Genomic DNA, 23,524 nt, shown 5'->3' with positions numbered 1-23,524 from the left:
ATAAATGGTAAAACCGCAGTAAAATTGATTGTCAAATGACTCGAAAATGTAGAGTGAAATGACGGAAAAATGACCGCCATTTGACGAGCATAGTGACGTGTGTGAGCAGCACAGTGCTATGCTCACATCCTATAAGTGGGAGCGGAATGCACGATCACATTAATAGGAACGAAACGGAAAATTTGGTCACAAAAGTTCATCACGCCCATGCAAACGTGACTATGAATATAACCGCTGCAGAAAGTCACAATGACCGTAAAATGACTAGTAAAAGAACATACAGCAGATACCATTATGCATGTGAGACAGATACATAATTCTCAACGGAATTTTATGTATGCGAGAACAGTTTATCCGATTTAATCATGTTGTCACTACTGGCTGTCATATGTCAATCAAATGATTATCACGGTTGTTTTGTTATTTTTTAAATTCCGCCATTTTCCACCGACGAAATCCATATAAAAAATAAATTTAAAAAATGAAAAAGAGAGGATTTCACTAAAAAATACCAAAAGCTGTCGGAATGTGTGGGGCGCACTCAAAAAATTGATATGCGAAAAATAATAATGGTTAGTGGTGATTCATTTTTAAATGTGTTTCCGCATGAGGAAAGCGCTCTTCTGTTGTTTTGTTATTTTCTGAATTTAAATTGAACATTCTGAACTCGAATTCTTATAAAACTAAACAAACAAGAAACACGTATGCTTTTATCACGTACAAAATTAAAAACGTAATGAAATAAAGTAAATAAAAAGCAAAAAGCATTGTTTCATTTTTGGCGGAATATAATAATGGTCATTTGTGATAGTATAACAGGCAAAGCTGATATCTACAGTAAACTATCATTTATGACACTTTTTGATAGTTAGAGTGTCAGCACTGATCCAGGAAAATGAATGAGAGTGAGCAGTACGGCTATATACTTAATCAGTAGGCCATGTTGGTGTATAAGAAGAAGACAAAAACTCACACGTACACAGTTGTTTACATCACATTTGCGCAAGTCCCTTAAGTTTGTGATAGAAAGTTTGTATGAGGCGCTGATCGTTAGGTTGACATTGCTGACAATCAGATGATAGTCATATGATAGTCAGTATTCTTGTAGGGTAGTTCACCCACATTTTCAAAACTTTTTTCGCTATCCACTAACACATCGACGTTTCATGCTGTCATCGAAATGACAGTTCATTAATTATTCCGGGAAACTTTGAAACGGAGAAAAAATAGCATTGTTTACAACGAAAAATATCTTGTGCTTTTAGTTGTGACATGTGACGGAAATTAAAGTTTTTCGCCCAAAATAATATTAAGTTAATTTTAGTTGTGACGTGTGACGGAAATTAAAAATGTTGTTGCAGAGACCATCTTTTTGCGTTGGCGGCCTTCGCACAAAATAATATTAAGGGTAACGTTTTACAAGACGGTGCACCACCTAATTTAAAAATATCAAATAATAATAAAAACGGAGATCGAGGCGCGTCTTTTGATTCCTCGTTTGATAATTTTTGATAAAAATTAGGTGATGCACCGTCTTTTAAATCGTTACCATATTAAGTTGTATAGAATCGACGGGATGGCCTACAAGGTTTCATGTCATACTAAATCGCTCCTGATATGGCCGGGCTAGTACCTTATTTGTTCCCAGAACGTACCCGATCTGCATCCGGCAAAGGACCAACAAAGTCGATAACGGGGAGTGTCCTTATCTCTACAACAACAACATTAATTACTTTGGTAAAAGTGCAGTTTACGGTGCCCATCGAAATTTGGGCCAAAATTTTCGAGTGAGGTATCAAAAGGCGCGTATTCACGTCTAGATCAAGAATCCGAAGATATTAACGAAAAACCGAAAAAAGACCCGCGGGTCCCTCCGAAACCGGGGGTGGGATCCATAGTATTTTTGCTCAGAACACCTTTCTGCGTTGGCGGCCTTCGGCCGCGCTTATAAAAAATAACCCTGGGCTACGCCATGCCAAGTCCGGGTGTGTGGTATAACCGTGGCTACCGCCACGGTGATGCACAATTTTTTTTGTGGGTACAAACACAACAACAACCACATTAAATCGCCAAATTCAACTGCAAATATCTCCGGACAGAGATAACATTTTTATTTTCCGCCTTCGGATTATTGTTCTCGATATTAATACGCGTCCTTTGATACCTCACTCGAAAATCTTGGCCCAACTTTAGGGTGGGTACCGTAAACTGCACTACTACCTTTACTTTCTGATTTTCATTCATACGTATGTGCATTTTTAAATAATAAAAAAAATTTCATATTACTCTAATAGATAGCATCTCCGCCGGGTTGCGATGCAGCTCAGAATAGACCAAAATCAGAGGAAATCTACAATTAAATGCATATTCACGTGTCATTTGCCAAGGATACAAGGTACTTTACAACCAACATGCTTTGGAATACGGTACCAAACTGGTTGGATGTATTTCCCTAAAAAAGGGGGGAACACGCATCTTGGTTTGCCAGTATTTGCTTCGGTAATTTATATTGATTTGTATTGATTAAAAATTGCAATAGTAGATAATGTAATGTGAATTAAAATTGAATAGGTAGTCAGAGCAAAAAAGGCAACTGATCGGCATGCAACTGTTATGTATGTGGCGCCATCAGGAGCTGCTGCTGCTATCCTAGAAGCATTAGAAGCAGAAATGTCTGATTGTTTGCATCACCAAAGGTGTGCCATAACATGGTTCGCGTTAAGCACGCTCTCTTAAGGCAAAAAAAAAAAAATATCGCGTCTAGTCAGGCCCGATTGTCCAGGAATCATCGCACCAGAAAGGGTAAGTAAATTGGCTACCATATTAAATAATTTGTCATGCTTTTGTTGATAATCAACTGAAGAATGCAAATACGACAGAGTTCGAAGTTCATGTGAAAACCAATTAATTTTTTTAATTAGCGTTTGGAGAGAAAAATACATATGTATGTATGCATAGAACTGCATAGAAGGAGGAATTAATTAATTATTATCAGTAGATTTACAAGATTTTTGTCATTCTCCCTGCGTCGCAGTTGTCATTATATTGCGTTAACAGAGGACATCAACACCTTACTACCCACAGCCAGTTAAAATTTTAGTAGACTTTTGCATTGCGGTCATTATTAATATTCAATCCCTAGAAGGTTTAATGTAGTCATGTCAATAGTTCCCGAGATGGTGGGGCTAGTACCACAATGGTGCTTGTTACCGGAACGTGGATAGATAGATAATTTATTGAGGCTTGCACAGTGACTTGCACATCTCCTTCACAGCACCTCATCCTAGCCGACTTCCTTGATGAACCCCAGCAGTGTTCTTGGCTTGCGGGATTAAATGTGGGAATGCTCTGGCCATGGTGAGCCCATAAACTTAGCCCTACATCTTGAAATTGCACAATAGAAGGATATGGTCCGCCTCTGCTGATCCATCACAAAATCGGTATGTGTTGTTCGATATTTTACCCAGCTTTTGCATGTGACTGTTCAGTCTACAGTGTCTTGTAAGATTAGCCGTTAGGATTCTTAGGTTATCTTTTTGAGAAGCCTATTAATGCCCTATATCGAGTTGTGCTGTAACCCCCTAACACTAACTTAGATTGACACAGGCCTGGCATATTGCGCCAGTGTTCTCTCTTTTCCCTCCCTTCTACTATTAGGGGCATTTATTGAGTGAGCCAACTGCCAGGAACGGCTCGGGATCGATGGGTAATGCAGTTGCTGCCTCTCTTTCCGGGTTGTTCGCCTGCTGTTGTTGTTATAGCAGTGCTTCGTCTCATCCAATAGGTGCGACCGATCACAAATTGTCATCAATGGCTTCTAACGGGAGTCCAAGGAAACTTTCTGTTTCAACAGGGGTGGACCATAATGAGAGGAGTGTTAGAGGCGTTGGTTCCACAATACAGTTAAAGAGATGGTTGGTGTCATGTGGGGACACATTACAAGCAGGACAATGTTTTGTATGTCGGGGTTGATTCTGGATAGGTAAGAGTTTAACCTGTTACGTTATCCAGCTCGAAGTTAAGCTAGAGTGACTATTCTCGTTTCCCTAGGGAGAGTGTGCTCATCCTCTGCTAGTTTTGTTCCTTGAGTACAGGAATCACCGGCATAGAGATCCGACGCCTGCTTGTGGAGTTCACTGAAGACATGCTTGTGTTTTTTTAGCTTCATACGGCTGTGTTCTCAGGTGCCGTATTTCCTCATAATGTAATGAGGCCGTGAACAACAAGAGCCACAAACGATTTACAAAAGTTACGAGGACGCTGGATTTTGGAATCTAGCCCAGAGCAACCTATCCGATGCAACCATCCCTTGCACGTGAAACACTGACAAGAGTACTTATTTTTTTAATTTAATTTATTTATTATTACGGCTGTTTAGGCCTAAAACTAAGTACAATTCATTGTTATAATCACTTATTTCTATTGAATATGCTGTTGGAATGCCATGCGATTCCGATCAGCATATTTACTAGCGTGACAAAGGGACGAGTATGGGAGCCACTCATTTAAGGAAGGTTGGAAAGGACGCGTTTACAGTCCTCCAGTGCTCCCAGCTTAAGGCAACAAAATTTGGAACTTATATTTTTCAATTATATGTGTATTTTAAGCTGTCGGAATGTATTAGTCTCCTATCAGCACAGCTAAACATGTCTTTGGATGTTGGAAATTGAAAATAACGTGTATCCAATCACCCCTCAACTTTGTTTAGTAAAGACGCTGTCGGAATGCATGAAGATTTCGATTAGCACAGCTCAACATATAATGGGAGGTTGAAAAGGACGTTTTTCCAATCCCCCCTGCTCCAACTTTTGTTTGGCCTTATTTTCGATATTTTTGTTACACATTATATAATTTTATTGTTATATTAATGCTGTCGGAATGCGAGTGATTCCGATCAGCAATAGTAAATATCAGCTGGAAATACCGAATTCCAGCGAAATTAGTTTTTGGAACTGTCTGGAGTTACAGGTGGCGACCGATTTTCTTTTCCTTAGGGCCGGATGCATTGTATTTTGCTGCTTCCAATATTACCATTCCCTTTTCGCGCTCCAGTATCGGATATATCATGTAAAAAATAAGAGGAGAAAAACTTTATCTTATTGGAAGGGTTTTACTCTGCTCCAATAAACTTTTTTTAAAAGTATTGAAGTTATTACTACTTTTTATGTGATTAGGAAGTTTCTTTGAAATATTTCAGGCCCTTATATATATGACCGTCCTAAAAAGATTCTTTTCCGCCAAACGCAGCAAACTCATTTCTCAGGACCGGGGTCAGGAGAAGGACCCGGATTGGGGTCGATACCTTCCCGGAAGAGGAGAGTATGGCGCAGACCCGCTGCAAGGATCTGCTGTGAGGATGACAATTTGTGGGAGGGACGCAATAAATTAAACACTGAGTCCGCCTGCTCATTACCCTCTACTCCCCTGTGGCCTAGGACCCAGGGCAACAGTACTACCTTGTGTAATCCTAATTGATTTAGCTTTTCTACGCACTGAAGGACCAGCGCTTACTTTATTTCGAACGCCGCAAATGCCTTTAGTGGGGCCTGACTGCCTGACTGAGTATGGCAATTGTTTCATTGGGGTATCAGCGCTGAAGGTTCAGCTTAGCGCACTAACTTATGGCGAATACTTCCGCTTGAAAATGCTCGGATGTGCATTTAGAGTTACTGATATTTTGGTTCTGGGTCCGAAAACTCTGGCTCCAATCCCCTCTGGCGTCTTCGAGCCATCTATGTACCATACGATCTTGAGCAGACTAGTAATACATTGCACCCGCCCATACCTATAAAGCTGTACCAAGAGACTGAGCAGCCCATTACATTTTGGCACAACCGGAGCACTGCTGGACATCGAATCTATATGAAAGCTATGCATTCAAAAGTGTTTGTACCAGTGGCTGGTGCACACCGAACTGGACCAATGTATGCTATATTGATGCCTGCACAAATACCAAACTATGCTTATTGGCACGGTTGAGCACATACAGTACCTACATTTATACAAGGTGGAACACCACACTATCTACATGGCGATGTAGCCACCGATCACGTTGTTGTAAGAGATTAATTAAAATATGTTATTCATAAACACTGATTCTTATATTTTCATTATCATTAAACTGTAGAATGTAGACTCATGACTGGTATTCTTACTGGACACTGCCTTCTGGCGTCACATGCCTTTAAATTAGGCTTGGTCAGTGATAGCAGATGTAGGAAGTGCGGGTTTTGGAGGAGGAAACGATCGATTACGTTCTGTACTCGTGCCCGGCGCTTGCCAGGCTGACTCCAGCTGACAGCTGTCAGATCTAGAAGCAGCAAGTGGCTTAAGTTCTAGGAAGCTTCTGGTATTTGGCAAGAGGACGGAGTTATTTTATAACATGTCCTGTTGTTGATAGGGTTTTTAGCTTGGTCGTTAAAACAAACTTCTGGTAACACTACGGACTCATTCAGCCTATGTGAGGTCGTCATGAACCCGCCAGTTTAACCTAACCTATATTTTGTTTCGGTTTTTACTTTAGAATCAACCGTTTAAGTAAGCGAGGTCAGCTAACTAAGCGCCTTTAAATGTAGATCCATAAGGAACATGGGGTCGCCACAGCCTCGGCTGTTAAAGAAACAGGATTCGCCACGGGTAGGTGAGGTTCACAATTGGGTGGGAGAAGCTATATATTGCGCTGGCAACCCATTGAACGGGTTGCGCTACACAACCTCCTGAACCAATTTGGTATCTTACAGAGGCGACTCTTACGCAGGCATGCCTACCGCGGGTATACTCTAAGCCCCCTAACCCGCTGGAGCCATGAGAAGCGTTAGTGACCTTGGGTGTCCCAAGAAAAGTTCCGTCGTGTCTTGTGTTGTTGCGTGAGCGGCCAGGCAGCAGCGTGCAACAAATGCACAATTCAGGAGGATACCCTTGCTGAGCCCAGAAAATCTGGGAAAGTTGGATGTACTGGTCGGATGCAACAAACGAGTATATTCTGTAATAGCATATGATCAACTTGGAGATAACCAAACGTTTATTTTCCTGTCCAACAGGGAACTGGTTCTAGACCCTGCCGCTAAAGAAGTATAGGCGTATTCACATCAATTCGTTCCCGGGTTACTCGGGGAAATCAGTTTTAGCAGTACTTGGCACTTTTCATACTGCACGTCCATACAAGAACTTCGGATAATGAATTAAACAGTTGTTGTTGTTGAATTAAACAGTCATCTGCATTTGTTTGTTTTTGTAGCACGTCTAATTTCCTTCGTAACATCAATCAATTATCCCTTGTTATAATGTTGTGTTCTCTATGAATGCAACAGCGAAGTATCTTCGGGTACCCCTGATTCTAGTTATCTGAAATCGCCTTTGGCCTCCCAGAAAAGAGCTAATTGTGGAGCCCTATTTATAGAACACTTTTCGGGTTAAATATATTAAAAGCTTTAATCTATCCTTACTGATATTAGTTTCTTTCTCATTCTAGGTAATTTGATTTTGACGATGTGCGCATAGCAATATTCCAAATATTCCAGCTGTAGCTGAAGGAAGAACATAAATTTGCTCAAATTATAAGAAAACTGCAAAAACTATCCCCCCGCCCTTTTAGTACCACAGATAAGGCGCTAACAAGCATACTATGGGAAAGGGTCAAGACCAAAGGATCAATATCACCTGTAAATCGACTTTGATAGCACGAATTGGGGCTTCCGGTATTATCCCTACAAAACTCATATGGCTCTGCAAACTGATGTTGAACAACACCACCAGCGCAGGAAAAATTGGGCATCATCACTGAGCTTCGAAAGTTTCAGAAAGGGCACAGCTATTAATAGACGTTATTGTACTTAATTAGCTTGTACATATCAATATACACATATGTAAAGTTCACTAGAGTAATAAGGGAATAATTTAAATTGTAAAAAAACATTGTATATATGAATTATTTATAATTAAATATTATCTGAACATAAAGGACGCGTTTCATTCGTGGAAAAAGCGATTTGACAGAAGGTAACCGATACTGGTAACCGATAGAACAGTTACCCGTGTTGTTGTTGTTGCATATGTTTTGGTTAGCGATAATGAAAACATAACTGATCAAGTAACTTAAAAATGTAAATAACATCGAGCGAGAAGGAATGTCGAAAACACAATAGGTAAGAGCGAGAAAGCGAGTCACACGTACACAATTTTGAGAGCGCATGTATTACCTTTTTCACGACAGCAATGCAAAAGTCATTAAGATGATAATTGGTGAACAAGTTATTGGTGACGATCAAGTAATCGATTTGGTAACGGGTACCTGTCTTGTAGGGAAGTAAGTTGATTTTTCTGTCACACGGCCAATATATATTGCATTATTTAAATCGCGATCCCCTTTTGGCTTCTATGATTACTCGAGTACTGGACTCGAGTCCGTGTATCCGAATACTAAATTTTCCATATTCGAGTACCTGAGTAGTTCTGAGTACTAGAGTCAGCTTGACTCGGCAAATCAGTATTTGCGAATTCGCAGGAATATTTGGAAAAAAGTTAAGGTTAAATTAATAACAAACTACAATGTAATAAAGCAATGAAAATCGCAATCATTGTGTTAAATATTGTTATTGTGAAAATAAGGGTGGCAACTTATGTATTGTCTAGGGGCGGCGAATATCCAAATCCGCCACTGTATGCATATATATGTGTGGTTTGACAATTTATGTGTGTGAATGTGTTAGTGTGTGGTGTGTTAAGTGGGTGGCAGGGTTGCACCTGCCAATGTGCCGGTGTTGTGGTGAGTGGTCACGCACGCTTGGACAATTATGAAGAAGGACGTTTGTCATCACCTCATGTTGTCCATGCTATACCGTGCCAAGATTAGGCATATCCTCAATAACACATTTTTTCACCATGTCCACCCAGCTCACCAATGTATATTTACTGTATTTCAAATTTGTTCCACAAGAAACCGCGAATTGTACTGCTACCATCAGCGGAGCCATTTGGATTTATAACCACCGTATTTTAAAAATAATCGCTATACAAACCAAGCACCTGCGTCTTGCGAAGCATATTTTGTACCCATATATCCATTTATAATACAAGTAAAAACAAAATAAAATATTAATAATTTTTTTGTTTTCAAAATTTTACATCTAAATTTAGATCTAAAAGTATGTTGAAAAAAATCTAAATTTTTTTGTTTAAATTGCTTCACCGACACTTTCCAGCGATTTAGGTTTTTTCTCAATTTAGGTAGCAATTTAGGCAGTCGCACCCAGTCTTAAAAATGTATAACGGAATGATATTTGTGTATATTTGACTTTTATATTTGAGATTTGAAGCATTCCCGAACTTATGGAATTTCATCAAAATATTGTTCAACTCCAATCATGAGAGGCCGTCCCATTCTTTTTTTTTTATTTTGTAAGTATGTGGAAGTGATTGGTTAGCGGGAATTTTCTATTCAGAAAACTACACATGTAAATGCACTTATATATATACCTTTGTTAGTTATTGTTATTATTAATTTAATATTAAAAACCTATTGGACAATTTATTAAATAATACCATACAAAATAGTTTTATTTTATATAAAATAACAAAATCTTCTATAAATTAACTCTTATACATATATTTTTGATTTTCGTAATCGAGAACGACACTTGCATACTACAATAAACACAGCGCCTCATGTTAAAATAAAATATATTGCAGGCAGTCCATAGAAGCGCATGTCCAACAATTGTGTTTGATTTGTTTGTGATGTTTGATTAACAGTGCATTATACATACATACACTTAAAACAGATTTAAATTAATTTAAAAAATTCGCAGGATTATTTAAATAATAGAAAATGTCTTATTATAAAAAATATGTTAATCGACATATATATGTATGAGAGTGTGCCAAAAAAGACGATATTTTTTTTGGCTCTCACCCGACAATTTTAGAGAATATGTCCAAACAAAAATTGTGTCAAGGGCGGAGCACAAAACTTGAAGTTTTGCTATTTAAATAAACGGGAACTAAATCTTTTAACATTATTTTGCCCTGCAAACTATGAAGCATTTTTTTTTTTGTGATAAAATGAATGCATGGATCGCATTCCGCACTAAATTCTGAGCAAATAATTTTATCCAGCCAAACTTTCATCGTCGGCATTGAATTTATTCTTGGTAACACCAATGTAATTAAAATCGTTTTCCACCTTATCCTTCCACCGAAGTAGCGACCCCTTTTCTTCTGCTTTCGTAAGCGGGTTCCGATAAGCAAACCTTCTTGGCCTTCATCTTTCATTTGCATAATATGGCCTAGTCAATATAGTTGGTAAGAAGGAATATAAGTAGCAATTTGTCAGTCAAACAAACCACCGCTGGATAGCTAAATGGTTAGCGCAGCGTGCCTAAAGCGTACTGGTGATGAAGGCTTAGCACCCTTCGAAATGGATCTATCTGCGCAGCTATGGCAGGTTGTCTGAAAAATTTTCTACTTACTATTCCACAAACAAAATACAATTTTTCAAATTTAGAAAAAATAACAATAATTCGTTCTCCACAACTTAATAATGGATAGCACCGGGGAACCTGACCCTAAGCGATGGCCGGCATCCACCGTATCCACTTCCACCAACAGAAAGCATATCATCCGTCAGTCACCACGTGGTCGATCTAGTTTCACGTATATTTTTATTAGTTCGCTTGACGATTGACACAAAAAACACATACAAATTTTTCGTATCGTCGCAAACAACTTTGTTACAGGCTCACAAATTACAATTTTGATGAATTTTGGCTCTTATCTATAGGTCTATAGAAACTTCCGCGATGAAAATTTGGCTCGATACATTTTTTTGTTCTGAATTTAGGCTAAATACAATCCCAGTATTCATTTTATAAAAAAAAAGCTTTATATTTTGCAGGACATACTAATGTTAAAAACTCCGTCTTATTTAAATGTCAAAACTTTAAGTTCCGCGGGGGTTCTATTTCTGACACAATTTTTGTTTTGACATTTCTCTGATTTTTCGGGAGCGAAAAAAAAAATTATCATCATTGTCACCCTTATATGTATACATAGTACTCGACTTGTATATACACTCTTATAATTAATTATTTATTAAAATATCAATACATATTAGAAAACTTGTTTTGAGTGCCAACCTCACGTTAGTTTAGGCTTAACTCCCACTACGAAAAGTAATGGGATGCACTTGTAACCGCTTTTTGCTTTCTTTAAAGTTGTTATTTAATATCGCTGCATAATTTGTCCTAGTAATTTGTTAAGAAGTTTATCCAAACCAGGGGTCTGCACTTTACAGCACAATTATGCTCTCATTGCGTATGCAATCCCATGATCTAACCCTATTCGAATGGCTTCACAAGGCCCATCACTTTGCCTTCAAAAAGCGGCAGAATATCACTGTCATTTACAATCTCTTCCTGTATCACTGGGCTTTCTGGATCCTCGCAATGTGTTTTGAAGAAGAACCTAGTAATTAAAAAAAATGATCGCAGTTAATATAAATAAGTAAATCTGTGGCAATTTGTTATACAAACAAATGTATAAGTTTAACACGATCTGTGGTAGAACGTTTGTGGTTTTTACCTTGCTTTTATTAGCTAGGGTTGTATGTAAGTATGTAACGGAATCTTTGGGCATAGTTTTCACCAACTTCCAGAAGTTTGATTAATTTAAAACTTTGCACACGTATCAAGGACCGTTAACAATGCAATAATTTGATGAAGGGGTGACATAAGGTCAAGGGACATTGACTAAATTGATCTTATTTGAGATTTTTGGCGACCTTTAAATTTCTAACTTTATGTTGTTATGCTGGGTCGAGGTCAGGTTTTTACAATAAAAATAAATAGTTTTTTTTTTTGGATACCAATATATTTCGGTTGCTCTACTGTAACCGTCTTCGGGGTGGAAACTAATAATAAACATAAAAACCAATTAACAAAACAACGTTATAAAAAACTGATCCTACAAAGTACATACATTTTATATCACGTCCTCCCTGTGTGACGTGGAGTTTGATACTGATTATTGGTTAACAGGTGTTTGTAAATATGTGCGCAATCATCTGTATCACTCTTAAAGTTAAGTCTTATGTCCGTCGGCGTGTTTATTATATGCAGTGTCTCTAGTGTGAATCGTTTCGTATACTTTCGTTCTTGTATAAGAATTCTAGCGTCGTCAAAGTTTGGTGAGTGAGTGGCCGGTAGCGGTTGATGCTAAGGTGACATAAGGTCAACGGACATAAGGTCAATTAACCTTATTTAGAATGGCCATAAGCTAATTGAAACTTTGTGCTCATATCAAGGACCGATGACAAAGCAATAATTTGATGGTAGGGTGACATAGCTCAAAGGACATAAAGCCAATCGACCTTATGGCCACTTCAAAGGGCCATAATTTTAATTGAAACTTTGGACCGATATCAACGGATATAAACTTACGACCATTTCAAAAAGGAAGCACCCCCGCTTTTTACACTCAATCTAATTATTGTGTTAATAACTTAAACTTTATTATGGTAATTTTATTTTAGTTAAATTATTCAACCCACCTTTTACCTGTAACGTAAAATCTTTTTTTTTTACTAAATATTATTTTCTAATTTTTAGTACGGTTAGATATAAAGCGCACTTTTTCCAAACTGTTATTTATTATGATTCAAGGTTCGATTCGAGCTCAAGGCCAGAAAAATAATTTTTTTCTAATGATAATTATTATTTTTTAATTTTTCTAAATTTGAAAAATTGTATTTTGTTTTTGGAATAGTAAGTAGAAAATTTTTCAGACAACCTGCCATAGCTGCGCAGATAGATCCATTTGGCAGGGTGCAATAATTTAATTTTTATTTAGAAAAATTAAAAAATAACAATAATTATCATTAGAAAAAAATTATTGTTCTGGCCTTGAGCTCGAATCGAACCTTGAATCATTGAATCACAAAAACAATTGTTAATAAACCATGAGCACTTGGGAATGTCAAACAAAGTAATTGACAATAAACAAAAGTCCAGCATTATCAGTGATTTGCACCAGAAGGCGCAGCACTGAATAAATATAGTTGGTAAGAGGAATAGAAGTAGCAAATTTGCCAGTCAAACAAACCACCGCTGTATAGCTAAATGGTTAGCGCAGCGTGCCTAAAGCGTACTGATGATGAAGGCTTAGCACCCTTCGAAATGGATCTATCTGCGCAGCTAAGGCAGGTTGTCTGAAAAATGTTCTACTTACTATTCCAAAAACAAAATACAATTTTTCAAATTTAGAAAAATTAAAAAATAACAATAATTATCATTAGAAAAAAATTATTGTTCTGGCCTTGAGCTCGAATCAAACCTTGAATCATTTATCAATAGACCGATAAAAACAAAAACAATTGTTAATAAACCATGAGCACTTGGGAATGTCAAACAAAGTAATTGACAATAAACAAAAATCCAGCATTATCAGTGATTTGCACCAGATGGCGCAGCACTGAATAAATATATTTGGTAAGAGGAATAGAAGTAGCAAATTTGCCAGTCAAACAAACCACCGCTGTATAGCTAAATGGTTAGCGCAGCGTGCCTAAAGCGTACTGATGATGAAGGCTTAGCACCCTTCGAAATGGATCTATCTGCGCAGCTTTGGCAGGTTGTCTGAAAAATTGTCTACTTACTATTCCGAAAACAAAATACAATTTTTCAAATTTAGAAAAATTAAAAAATAAAAATAATTATCATTAGAAAAAAAATTATTGTTCTGGCCTTGAGCTCGAATCGAACCTTGAATCATTTATCAATAGGCCGATAAAAACAAAAACAATTGTTACCCCGGGCAAAGCAACATCAAAAATTTTAGAAATAAGGTTTTTCAATTAGAAGATTTTTCTAAGCGGGGTCGCCCCTCGGCAGCGTTTGGCAAGCGCTCCGGGTGTATTTCTGCCATGAAAAGCTCTCAGTGAAAACTCATCTGCCTTGCAGATGCCGTTCGGAGTCGGCACAAAATCATGTAGGTCCCGTCCGGCCAATTTTTAGGGAAAATCAAGAGGAGCACGACGCAAATTGGAAGAGAAGCTCGGCCTTAGATCTCTTCGGAGGTTATCGCGCCTTACATTTATTTATTTTTTTTTTAAGTACCTAAAAGTAAGTGGGTATATACAAAAACTCATATATTTGTGAATAAAGTAGTCCTAGGTGGATACGATTGGATACGCTTTCGGTATATGGGGTGGGTTTCCCTCTTCACCATAAAAATCAAACACTCTACACTCTCTATGTTGTAACTCATATAGCTAACATAAACTAATCACTTTGATATCTCTATATCTACAAATAGACTTTTAATTTATATGTTAAAATCACTCAAACTTCACAAGCGAATATTTCACGACAATGGTAGCGATAGCAGGACGGTAATTAGCGACCTAAACTTACATATTAAGCAGTAAACGGTAACTATTTATATTGTAACGAATTTACTTGCAAATCCTCTTATTTGCAACCCTCTGCTAAGTTCGTATCGCTAAACTGTTGAATAAAGAACTCCAATATGTAATAATGCAAAATGGCCTTTATTAAAGTACTTCACAATAACAAACTGTGCAACGAATAGCTTGCTTAATAACCACACTGATTGATAGCTCAATGAAACTCTACTATTCAAAATAACACTGCTATTGCTCGCTAGATATAGTCTTAATCAAACTGCTTGACAACTCAAATCAAACTGAATTACTTCTTACTCGCCTGCCCCGCTTTTATAGTTTACGCTGCATACTTCTAGTCTCTTCGATTTCCAGAAGTTACTAGTTAGTTTCGGCTACAAAATCGCCAGCCACAACTACGTGCAAAAATTATTGCTCTCTCTTGTGACAACTCAGATAAGATATATACATGTGTTTGTGCATTGCCGCTCCGCTGCTCGTATACGCACATATGTGTAGACGCAATTATTTATTCGTTTATGTAGATACATAATGATTGAATTATTGATGTGAATGTTTGTAGTTTACAGTCTCTCGCGCATACATAGGCGTATAAGTAAATGCATCTGTGTGTGACATCTTTCGGCTGCCTTATATATGTGTATACATGATTTGATTATTGACGTAAATACTACTTATCGTGGCCTTGGCATCGCCTTAGTGATGGTATAACTTAGTGATGTTAATATCCGTAACACTGCCCTCCACCCAGGGATGCACCTTAACGTTAAGCTAATCGTTTATCAAAAAATTTCCACCGTTTCCGTTGAAACACTTCGAAATATTATCGATAAAGAAATTATCAAGATAAATTGTATCTCGTTTTTAACCGAAACGAAAAGCTTTCGTTAGCGTTAAAAACGTTAACAGAAACGTGATACTTTATGTTTGAATTGTGCTGGCAATGCTATAGCCATGGTGAAGCCGTAAGGTGGCAACAACGAGCGCACATACACACACAAACTCTATGTAATTTGTTTGTGTAATTCGTTGGTGGTAATGTCAAAAATACTCTGAGAAATGTTCGTACTGTCAAAATTCATGAGAAAAGTTGCAATCAGCTTGGATAATGCTTTCACCTTTAATGATTCCGCCATCAATCAGCTTTGCCAGCATAGTTTGAAATTAATAATCAACATAAACGATTTGATTTCGTTTTGATATGGCAGAAAACGAAACGAAATCATTTCGTTAATTTGACGATCTTAACGTTAATAAACGAAACGAAATGACTTCGTTTCGTTTATTAACGTTGATTATCGTAACGAAATGATATCGTTTCGTTGGTTAAGCATGCCTGCCTCCACCTAAGTCTGATCGTCACGATCAGACAAATTGTTACGATAGGTATAATGACGTTTCCCGTAAGCGTTAACGGGTAACGCAGTTCATGTGAATGCGTTGGTTAGCGATTAAAAGGTGAATATTGTGAGAACTCTGTGAAAACGTGTTTGACAGCACGACTGCCATGAGGAAAAAGTTTGATGTTTCCTTCCGAGGTTGGCTCGGCCTTTTTTTTTCGTGGATACGTCAGCCAGACAGCACCTATTACAACTTTGATCTACTTTAACTCAAGAGTAAAAAAAGAAATCTTATACAAAAGTTTTATTGGACACAGTAAAGTGCCATATTCGCGTTTTGCCAACGAAATATAAAACATCCCTACTCCTCGTCTGAACACAATGAAAACTCATCAGTGGGTAAGGAATATCATATACACTTGAAGAGCGTAAGCGCGAATAGAGGCCTGCTTTGGTCAGGAAGGGATTAGAATCCCCAATACACCCTAAGCGAAATATTCATCGATGACGTCTGCGGGTTCCGTAGTTGCTGCACAAATATCTCCAGATAAAATACATGTTTGATAATTATTCAGCCACTGGGGCAATGAACAATACAGATGATCTACACACTTTGCTGAAATTTAAATGAAATAGATAGAATAATAGAGTCAAGTGCCAATGAAGGCGATGTATTAGATATATACCTAGCTAGCTTAAGTTAGCGATCCTTTTCATCAATGTTAATGCGTTGGAATCTTTATACGAATATAGATTAGAAGTATTGAAGTTTGTATAGAGGAGGCAAATTATTTTGAGGTCGGTATAATCTGTGGTGTAATGCGAGGGAGAGGGAGTGAGTAGAAAATTTTGTTGTCACAAGGGCTCAAATGGCCCGCTCATTTATGAGCCCCAAACCAAGACGTCTTAGGTTCCAGGTTCAGATTGTTTCAGAGGCTATAACCCCAGATTGGGAATACTCCGCTACTTTCCCTACTCATGCGCCTGATAACTACCGGGATGAGAAAATAACCTGTCTCACATTGAAATGTATGTTCATGAGCGCATAAATAATAGAGTAAAATAGGCTTAAGTTAATAAAATGAATTGTTAAGAAGAAACAGGGTGTGTGATGAGTGATTTTCGGGGCTTTCAGTAAATGGATTGGGGCAAGGGTTATTACAGGGGCTAATCTTACAGGCCATGATTAGCAAAGGTGTGGAGGGATGGAATGGCCGGTCTCTCGCGATTGAGACAAACCAAGGAGGCGATGATCAGTTGCTATTCACAGTGAGGAAGCAAGGATGCGGGACGGATCAGTCGGCGTCCCGTGGAGCAGGGTACGATTAAATGTTCTGATTGTACGTGTATGGACCGTGAATAAAACAGACCCTACCAGACACCGACGAGCTGGCTCATGCGGTAGGCAAGCGTACCCGAATTTTCACAATGAGTTCAACACGGCCTGATTTGGAGTTGAGTCAGGTAACAAAAAGAAAATGGCGCCCAACGTGGAGCCCGAAGAGGCCAAAATAGTTGATGTTTCTGCCGCTAGCGGCAGCACCAAGTGCAACTGATTATCTGAATAGGGCGGGTTTAGTTATCACACCCATGTCTCACCTGGCGACATAAGCTAGATGAAAGCGTTGGTCGATAACCGTTTACAGAATACGGGAGTAATGAAGGCGGGGATGTAAGGGCGGCTACAGCATAGTTGGACAGGAAACGCTTGAGGTAGCTCTGCACCTGCCTTCTGGAGGGATGATGTTAGACCAGTCCAACCCAGAGGGAGAAGTTTAGTACCATCTGGTCGTGGAAGGGTGAATATCGGACACAAAGGGGGAAAAGAATCCGTTAACGAAGGCTCCCAAAAGAAAGAAGCTCATCATACACCATCAACAACACGAAATAAATAATTTTATAGGAAAGTGGTAAATTATACCATAAAGGGAAGAGCAGGTTAAAACGAGGTCTACAAGAAACTAGAGTTTTAAAACAATTGAATTGATTATTATGCCAAGAAGAAGTTCCAAGCGAAAGGGTCTACGTAGTAGCGGTAAAAAGCAAATCGAAGTAGTGCACATGGCCACCTCAGCCCTTGGAAACTCGGGTGAGAGCCCCGTCGGTGTTCAACACGAGCACGAGGCGAACGACGAAAGTGGCATACACACACAACATACGGGCGAGGAAACGCCTCCACAGGCATCCACAAACCAACGAAAGATACCAATAGGAGACGTCTCCACACCAGAGACCACCATGGTAGATAAGATAAGTGGTGAAATACTACAAAAATTTGAGTCAATGCTATTCCAATATCAGATGGATGTGAATCAAGCCACCTCGAAGGCGGTTCACGAAGCAATGGCCGAAATTCGAAGAGATGTACGAAACCTGGGGAATCGAGTCTCCCGGGTGGAGGAACGTCAAGAACTTAAGCAAGGCACAAATGGGTCCAATACCATCTCGCACACTTCTGAGAACGGACGAGAACCGCCAGAGGTGGAACGTGAGCATATCTCAAATGGTGGCCAAAGGCCACCTATCGGTCGAAAACTCTTCTTGCCCTCATCACCAGAGGGTGATCATGGCAGGTCCAACAAATTAAAGTTCAAGGTTATCAAAGACTGGGGCTTAAGATATGATGGAAATGCGAAATCAATACCGGTTGAGCGGTTTTTATTCCGGGTCGAAACGTTACAGAAACGACATAATATTTCCGCCGAAGACCTATATGCCAATTTTCACTTACTCTTGGAGGGGGCTGCCCAAGAATGGTTTTGGCTTTATATGGAAGAGCATGCTGATGACAAAAACGGAGGCTTTGAGGAGCTGCGCAAAGCACTGCTGGACCAATACAGGAAAGCCGATTGTGATGAAGAAATCCGAATGGCTATGAATGAGCGAAAACAGGAGTCTAACGAGACCTTCGATGAATTCTACGCATGCATAAAGGGCATGGCATTTACCATGAAAGCGAAGATGCCGGAGTCCAGCCTTCTGAGCCTGATGAGGCGAAATTTAAAACCAAGGATAAAAAACCTCATCTTTGGATGCCATATAGAGACCTTAGAGCAGCTAAAACAGGAATGCAGAAGGGCAGAGAAGCATTTGAAGGAGCAAGACCCTAAATTCCCGAGAAAAAAACAGGTCGAGGAGATAGAACAAATACAACAGGAACATAGCGGAAATGCCAAGGAAGAAATTGTCGTAGAAGCGCTGGAGGGACAGAGCAGGGAAAAGTTCCGTAGGAACGAGCCAAATCGGACAGAGCGGGAGCAAAAAGGGAGGACGTCCGCGAAAAGAGAGGACATTCTGAAGAAAAAGCCATGTGATTCGCACTTTCACGAGCTGTCTTGCTACAAATGTAACCGGATGAGCTCAAATTGTGCACTATGTGATAGATGCAGGTCGGAAAACCAGAAGAATGGCGGCAAAACCGGGAAATGCCGTCAGGATCGGACGATCCCGGAAACCAATTGAAGCCTGTGACCTTGCTACAAAACACGAGATGTCGGGAGCTGCCAGTAACGCAAGGGTGGTTCAAGTCTTACGATGAAAGAAAGTCACGATATCAGGAGATTAGAAACAGAATATTTGGGGCGAGGGAAAAGGGAAAAAGACTTGAAAGTAAGAAGAGGAATAAGATAAAAATTGCAAAACTACGGGAAAAGGCCAAGGATAGGAAAGACACAAAGCGGGCCTTGGAGGCAACAATTATTCGTAATGAGGAGGATAACCGACCCTACGTGGAGGTAACAATAGACGGTATGCCAATAAGGGGCTTATTAGATAGTGGCGCTTCGGTAAGTTGTTTAGGGGGCAACGCAATGAAAATGTTTAATAAGCGAGATGTAGAATTGATGGACGAGGTTTTGAAGACGGCTGACGGTAAAGGGCAGGCCATTGTCGGGAGAGTAAGGGCAAAAGTGCAATGGCGACAGAAAACAGCAGAACTTACCTTGTATTTGGTGCCAAACTTAAAACAGAGTTTATATTTAGGCATAGACTTCTGGGCGAAATTCGACCTTGCTCCGGCCGTAGTTTCCGAAATTAGCCTGGACAGTTCGAACATGGTTGAATTATCAGCAGAGCAAAAGCGCCGATTGGAGCATGTGAAGAACTTATTCCCCTCATCGGCGAGGCTCGGATTGGGAAGAACGTATTTAATGGAACACGTAATTGAAGTTTATGACGAGACCATACCAATCAAGCAACGCTATTTTCCCATGTCCCCAGCCAAGCAAAAAGGCGCATATGAGGAAATTGATAGGATGCTAAAATTAGGGGTAATAGAGGAAAGCGATAGTGCGTGGAGCTCCCCCATAGTTTTAGTGCAAAAGCCAGGGAAAAATCGGCTATGTGTGGACATGCGCAAACTTAATGAGCGCACGAAGAAGGACGCGTACCCTACACAGCACGTGGAGGGAATCCTAAGCCGACTGAAAGATACATTCTTTATAACGGGGTTGGACTTAAAGGATGCCTTTTGGCAGATCCCTTTGGAAAAGTCTTCCCGAGAAAAAACTGCCTTCACGGTGCTAGGGTGGCCATTGTACCAATTCAGGGTCATGCCCTTCGGGCTGTGCAATGCCAGTCAGAGGTTGTGCCGCCTGATGGATCGTGTGGTTCCCTCAAGACTCAGAGACAATATTTTTATATATATAGATGACCTCCTAGTGTGCTCCCCTGACTTTGAGACCCACTTGCATCATTTGTCGGAGATTGCTGAGTGTCTCTCTAATGCAGGATTGACGATAAATATGGAGAAATCTAAGTTCTGTCAGAAGCAGATACCCTATCTGGGGTTCATTATTGGTCAAGGGGAGTTAAGGACGGATCCATCAAAGGTGGAGGCGATGCTACAATTTCCAGTTCCAAGCACAGTTAAACAGCTGCGAGGGTTCATGGGATTGACCGGATGGTACCGGAGGTTCATCCCAAACTTTGCCACCATCACCGCACCTTTGACGGATTGTCTAAAAGGAAAGGGCCAGTTCGAAATGACCCCGGAACCCATTACAGCTTTCAACTCATTAAAGAATGATTTGGCATCACCGACGGTATTGGTCAATCCCGATTTCACAAAACACTTTTATGTGCAATGCGATGCATCTACCATAGGCATCGGCGGAGTTTTATTCCAGTTAGATGAACAAGCAAATGAGCGACCCATATCATATATATCTCAGAAACTGAACTCGGCCCAGAGAAATTATACAGTGACCGAGCTAGAGTGCCTGGCTGCGGTCGTAAGTGTTCAAAAATTTCGCCCTTATATAGATGGAACACGATTTACTATAATAACTGATCATATGAGCCTCAAATGGCTCATGGGTCAAAAGGATCTGTCGGGTAGACTCGCTCGATGGAGCATGAAATTACAGGGATTCGACTTTGAGATAACGCATCGCAAAGGATCAAGAAATGTTGTTCCTGACGTACTCAGTCGAATGTATATGGAGGAATTGGAAGACATGGGAGTTAGGACAGACTTATCCCTGACAAACCCAGAATTCAATTCGGAAGATTATAATCGCTTAAAGTTGGCGATTGAGGCAGAGGCTGGCAGATTTCCGGATGTCAGGATACAAGACGGGATAATATATAAACGAACGCGGTTCCAACGGGAGGACGAAGCCGAGGAGGCGGTGTGGAAGATATGGGTACCACAGGGATTAAGAGAGCTTCTACTCCAAAGAATGCACGGTAGTGCTTCAGCAGGGCATGCAGGAGTGGCAAAAACAGTTTATCGTCTGCGTAACAGTTATTATTGGCCGGGGATGGTGGTTGCAGTGAAGAAGTTCGTTAAGAATTGCGAGGTGTGCAAGTGCTGCAAGGCACCTAATGTGATAACTCGACCACTCATGGGGAAACAAACTGAGACAGAGAGAGTGTTTCAGAGGCTTTATATTGATTTCTGTGGGCCGTACCCCAGATCTCGGGACGGAAATGCGTACATATTTGTGGTCTTGGATCACTATTCGAAGTTCTTACTTGTAAAAGCAATGAGAAAGGCCACCTCAAAAGAAGTGGTTAGATATTTGGAACAGGAAATATTTCACATCTTTGGAGTGCCTGAGGTCATACATTCGGATAACGGACGGCAATTTGTGTCCGAACACTTCACAGCATTCCTGAAAGATTATGGGGTTAAACACATTAGAACAGCGCTCTACTCCCCACAGGCTAACGCCTCGGAACGAATTAATAGATCCCTTTTAGCCATCATAAGATCTTATGTCGGGGAGTCAGACCAGAGGTCGTGGGACATCCATCTGTCTAAGGCGGCATTTGCTCTTCGAAGTGCGGTTCATGAAGCGATACAGATGGAGCCGTATAGGGCGGTCTTTGGGCAGACTATGGTACAGCACGCAGAATCTTATTCCATTTTACGTAAAATAGAAAGTGTTGCAGATTCGGACGTCGAGGTCTTACCTCGAGACATGCGGCTGAGAGTGCTAAGAGATAAGATCATCCAAGCCATGAAAACTGCCTACGAAAAGGGCAAACGGGTTTACAACACCAGGGCCAAGCCAATTGTGTTTAGAACAGGCCAAATCGTGTATAGGAGAAGCTTCAGGCAAAGCGACGCTGCGCGCAATTTTAATGCGAAACTGTCAAGTAAGTTCATCAGATCGATTGTTCTGAAACCTGTGGGAAACTGTTTATATGAACTGGGCGACATGAAAGGTAAACCGGTAGGCATTTTCCATGGCAAGGATATACGGACGTAGATGTAATAGACGTATAATTCGTTTTTCGAACCAACCATGCATACGTAGTTCGCATCGTTTGGCTCGCTCTGTTACGATAGGTATAATGACGTTTCCCGTAAGCGTTAACGGGTAACGCAGTTCATGTGAATGCGTTGGTTAGCGATTAAAAGGTGAATATTGTGAGAACTCTGTGAAAACGTGTTTGACAGCACGACTGCCATGAGGAAAAAGTTTGATGTTTCCTTCCGAGGTTGGCTCGGCCTTTTTTTTTCGTGGATACGTCAGCCAGACAGCACCTATTACAACTTTGATCTACTTTAACTCAAGAGTAAAAAAAGAAATCTTATACAAAAGTTTTATTGGACACAGTAAAGTGCCATATTCGCGTTTTGCCAACGAAATATAAAACATCCCTACTCCTCGTCTGAACACAATGAAAACTCATCAGTGGGTAAGGAATATCATATACACTTGAAGAGCGTAAGCGCGAATAGAGGCCTGCTTTGGTCAGGAAGGGATTAGAATCCCCAATACACCCTAAGCGAAATATTCATCGATGACGTCTGCGGGTTCCGTAGTTGCTGCACAAATATCTCCAGATAAAATACATGTTTGATAATTATTCAGCCACTGGGGCAATGAACAATACAGATGATCTACACACTTTGCTGAAATTTAAATGAAATAGATAGAATAATAGAGTCAAGTGCCAATGAAGGCGATGTATTAGATATATACCTAGCTAGCTTAAGTTAGCGATCCTTTTCATCAATGTTAATGCGTTGGAATCTTTATACGAATATAGATTAGAAGTATTGAAGTTTGTATAGAGGAGGCAAATTATTTTGAGGTCGGTATAATCTGTGGTGTAATGCGAGGGAGAGGGAGTGAGTAGAAAATTTTGTTGTCACAAGGGCTCAAATGGCCCGCTCATTTATGAGCCCCAAACCAAGACGTCTTAGGTTCCAGGTTCAGATTGTTTCAGAGGCTATAACCCCAGATTGGGAATACTCCGCTACTTTCCCTACTCATGCGCCTGATAACTACCGGGATGAGAAAATAACCTGTCT

General features: G+C 39.9%; 1 protein-coding gene and 1 long non-coding RNA gene across 8 annotated transcripts in view; one reads left to right on the top strand and one right to left on the bottom strand.

The window, feature by feature from the left end:
- The first annotated feature begins 1,139 nt into the window (after positions 1-1,139).
- Positions 1,140-7,954, top strand: LOC137236861 (uncharacterized). 3 transcript variants are annotated; one of them, XR_010948675.1, is made up of 5 exons: positions 1,140-1,408; positions 1,567-1,737; positions 2,295-2,499; positions 2,572-2,802; positions 7,472-7,954. It is a non-coding gene; the product is annotated as an uncharacterized lncRNA (long non-coding RNA). The 3 variants fall into 3 exon arrangements; XR_010948674.1 differs by having other exon boundaries at positions 1,191-1,737; XR_010948673.1 differs by lacking the exon at positions 1,567-1,737 and having other exon boundaries at positions 1,192-1,408.
- LOC137236858 (axin-like) overlaps positions 4,961-23,524 on the bottom strand; it is a 1,106,688-nt gene continuing 1,088,124 nt past the window's right edge. For all 5 annotated transcript variants that reach the window (XM_067759895.1, XM_067759900.1, XM_067759898.1 and 2 more), the window contains one exon: positions 4,961-11,460. In XM_067759895.1, the coding sequence (XP_067615996.1) occupies positions 11,334-11,460 (127 nt within the window). In that variant the 3' untranslated portion in view covers positions 4,961-11,333. The remainder of the gene's footprint in view (positions 11,461-23,524) is intronic.

The sequence above is a fragment of the Eurosta solidaginis genome, chromosome 1 (assembly GCF_040869045.1).
Source record: "Eurosta solidaginis isolate ZX-2024a chromosome 1, ASM4086904v1, whole genome shotgun sequence".
In the NCBI taxonomy this organism is placed as follows: Eukaryota; Metazoa; Arthropoda; class Insecta; order Diptera; family Tephritidae; genus Eurosta; species Eurosta solidaginis.
The sequence above is the reverse complement of the archived record's forward strand: the minus strand, read 5'-3'. Positions and strand labels throughout refer to the sequence as shown.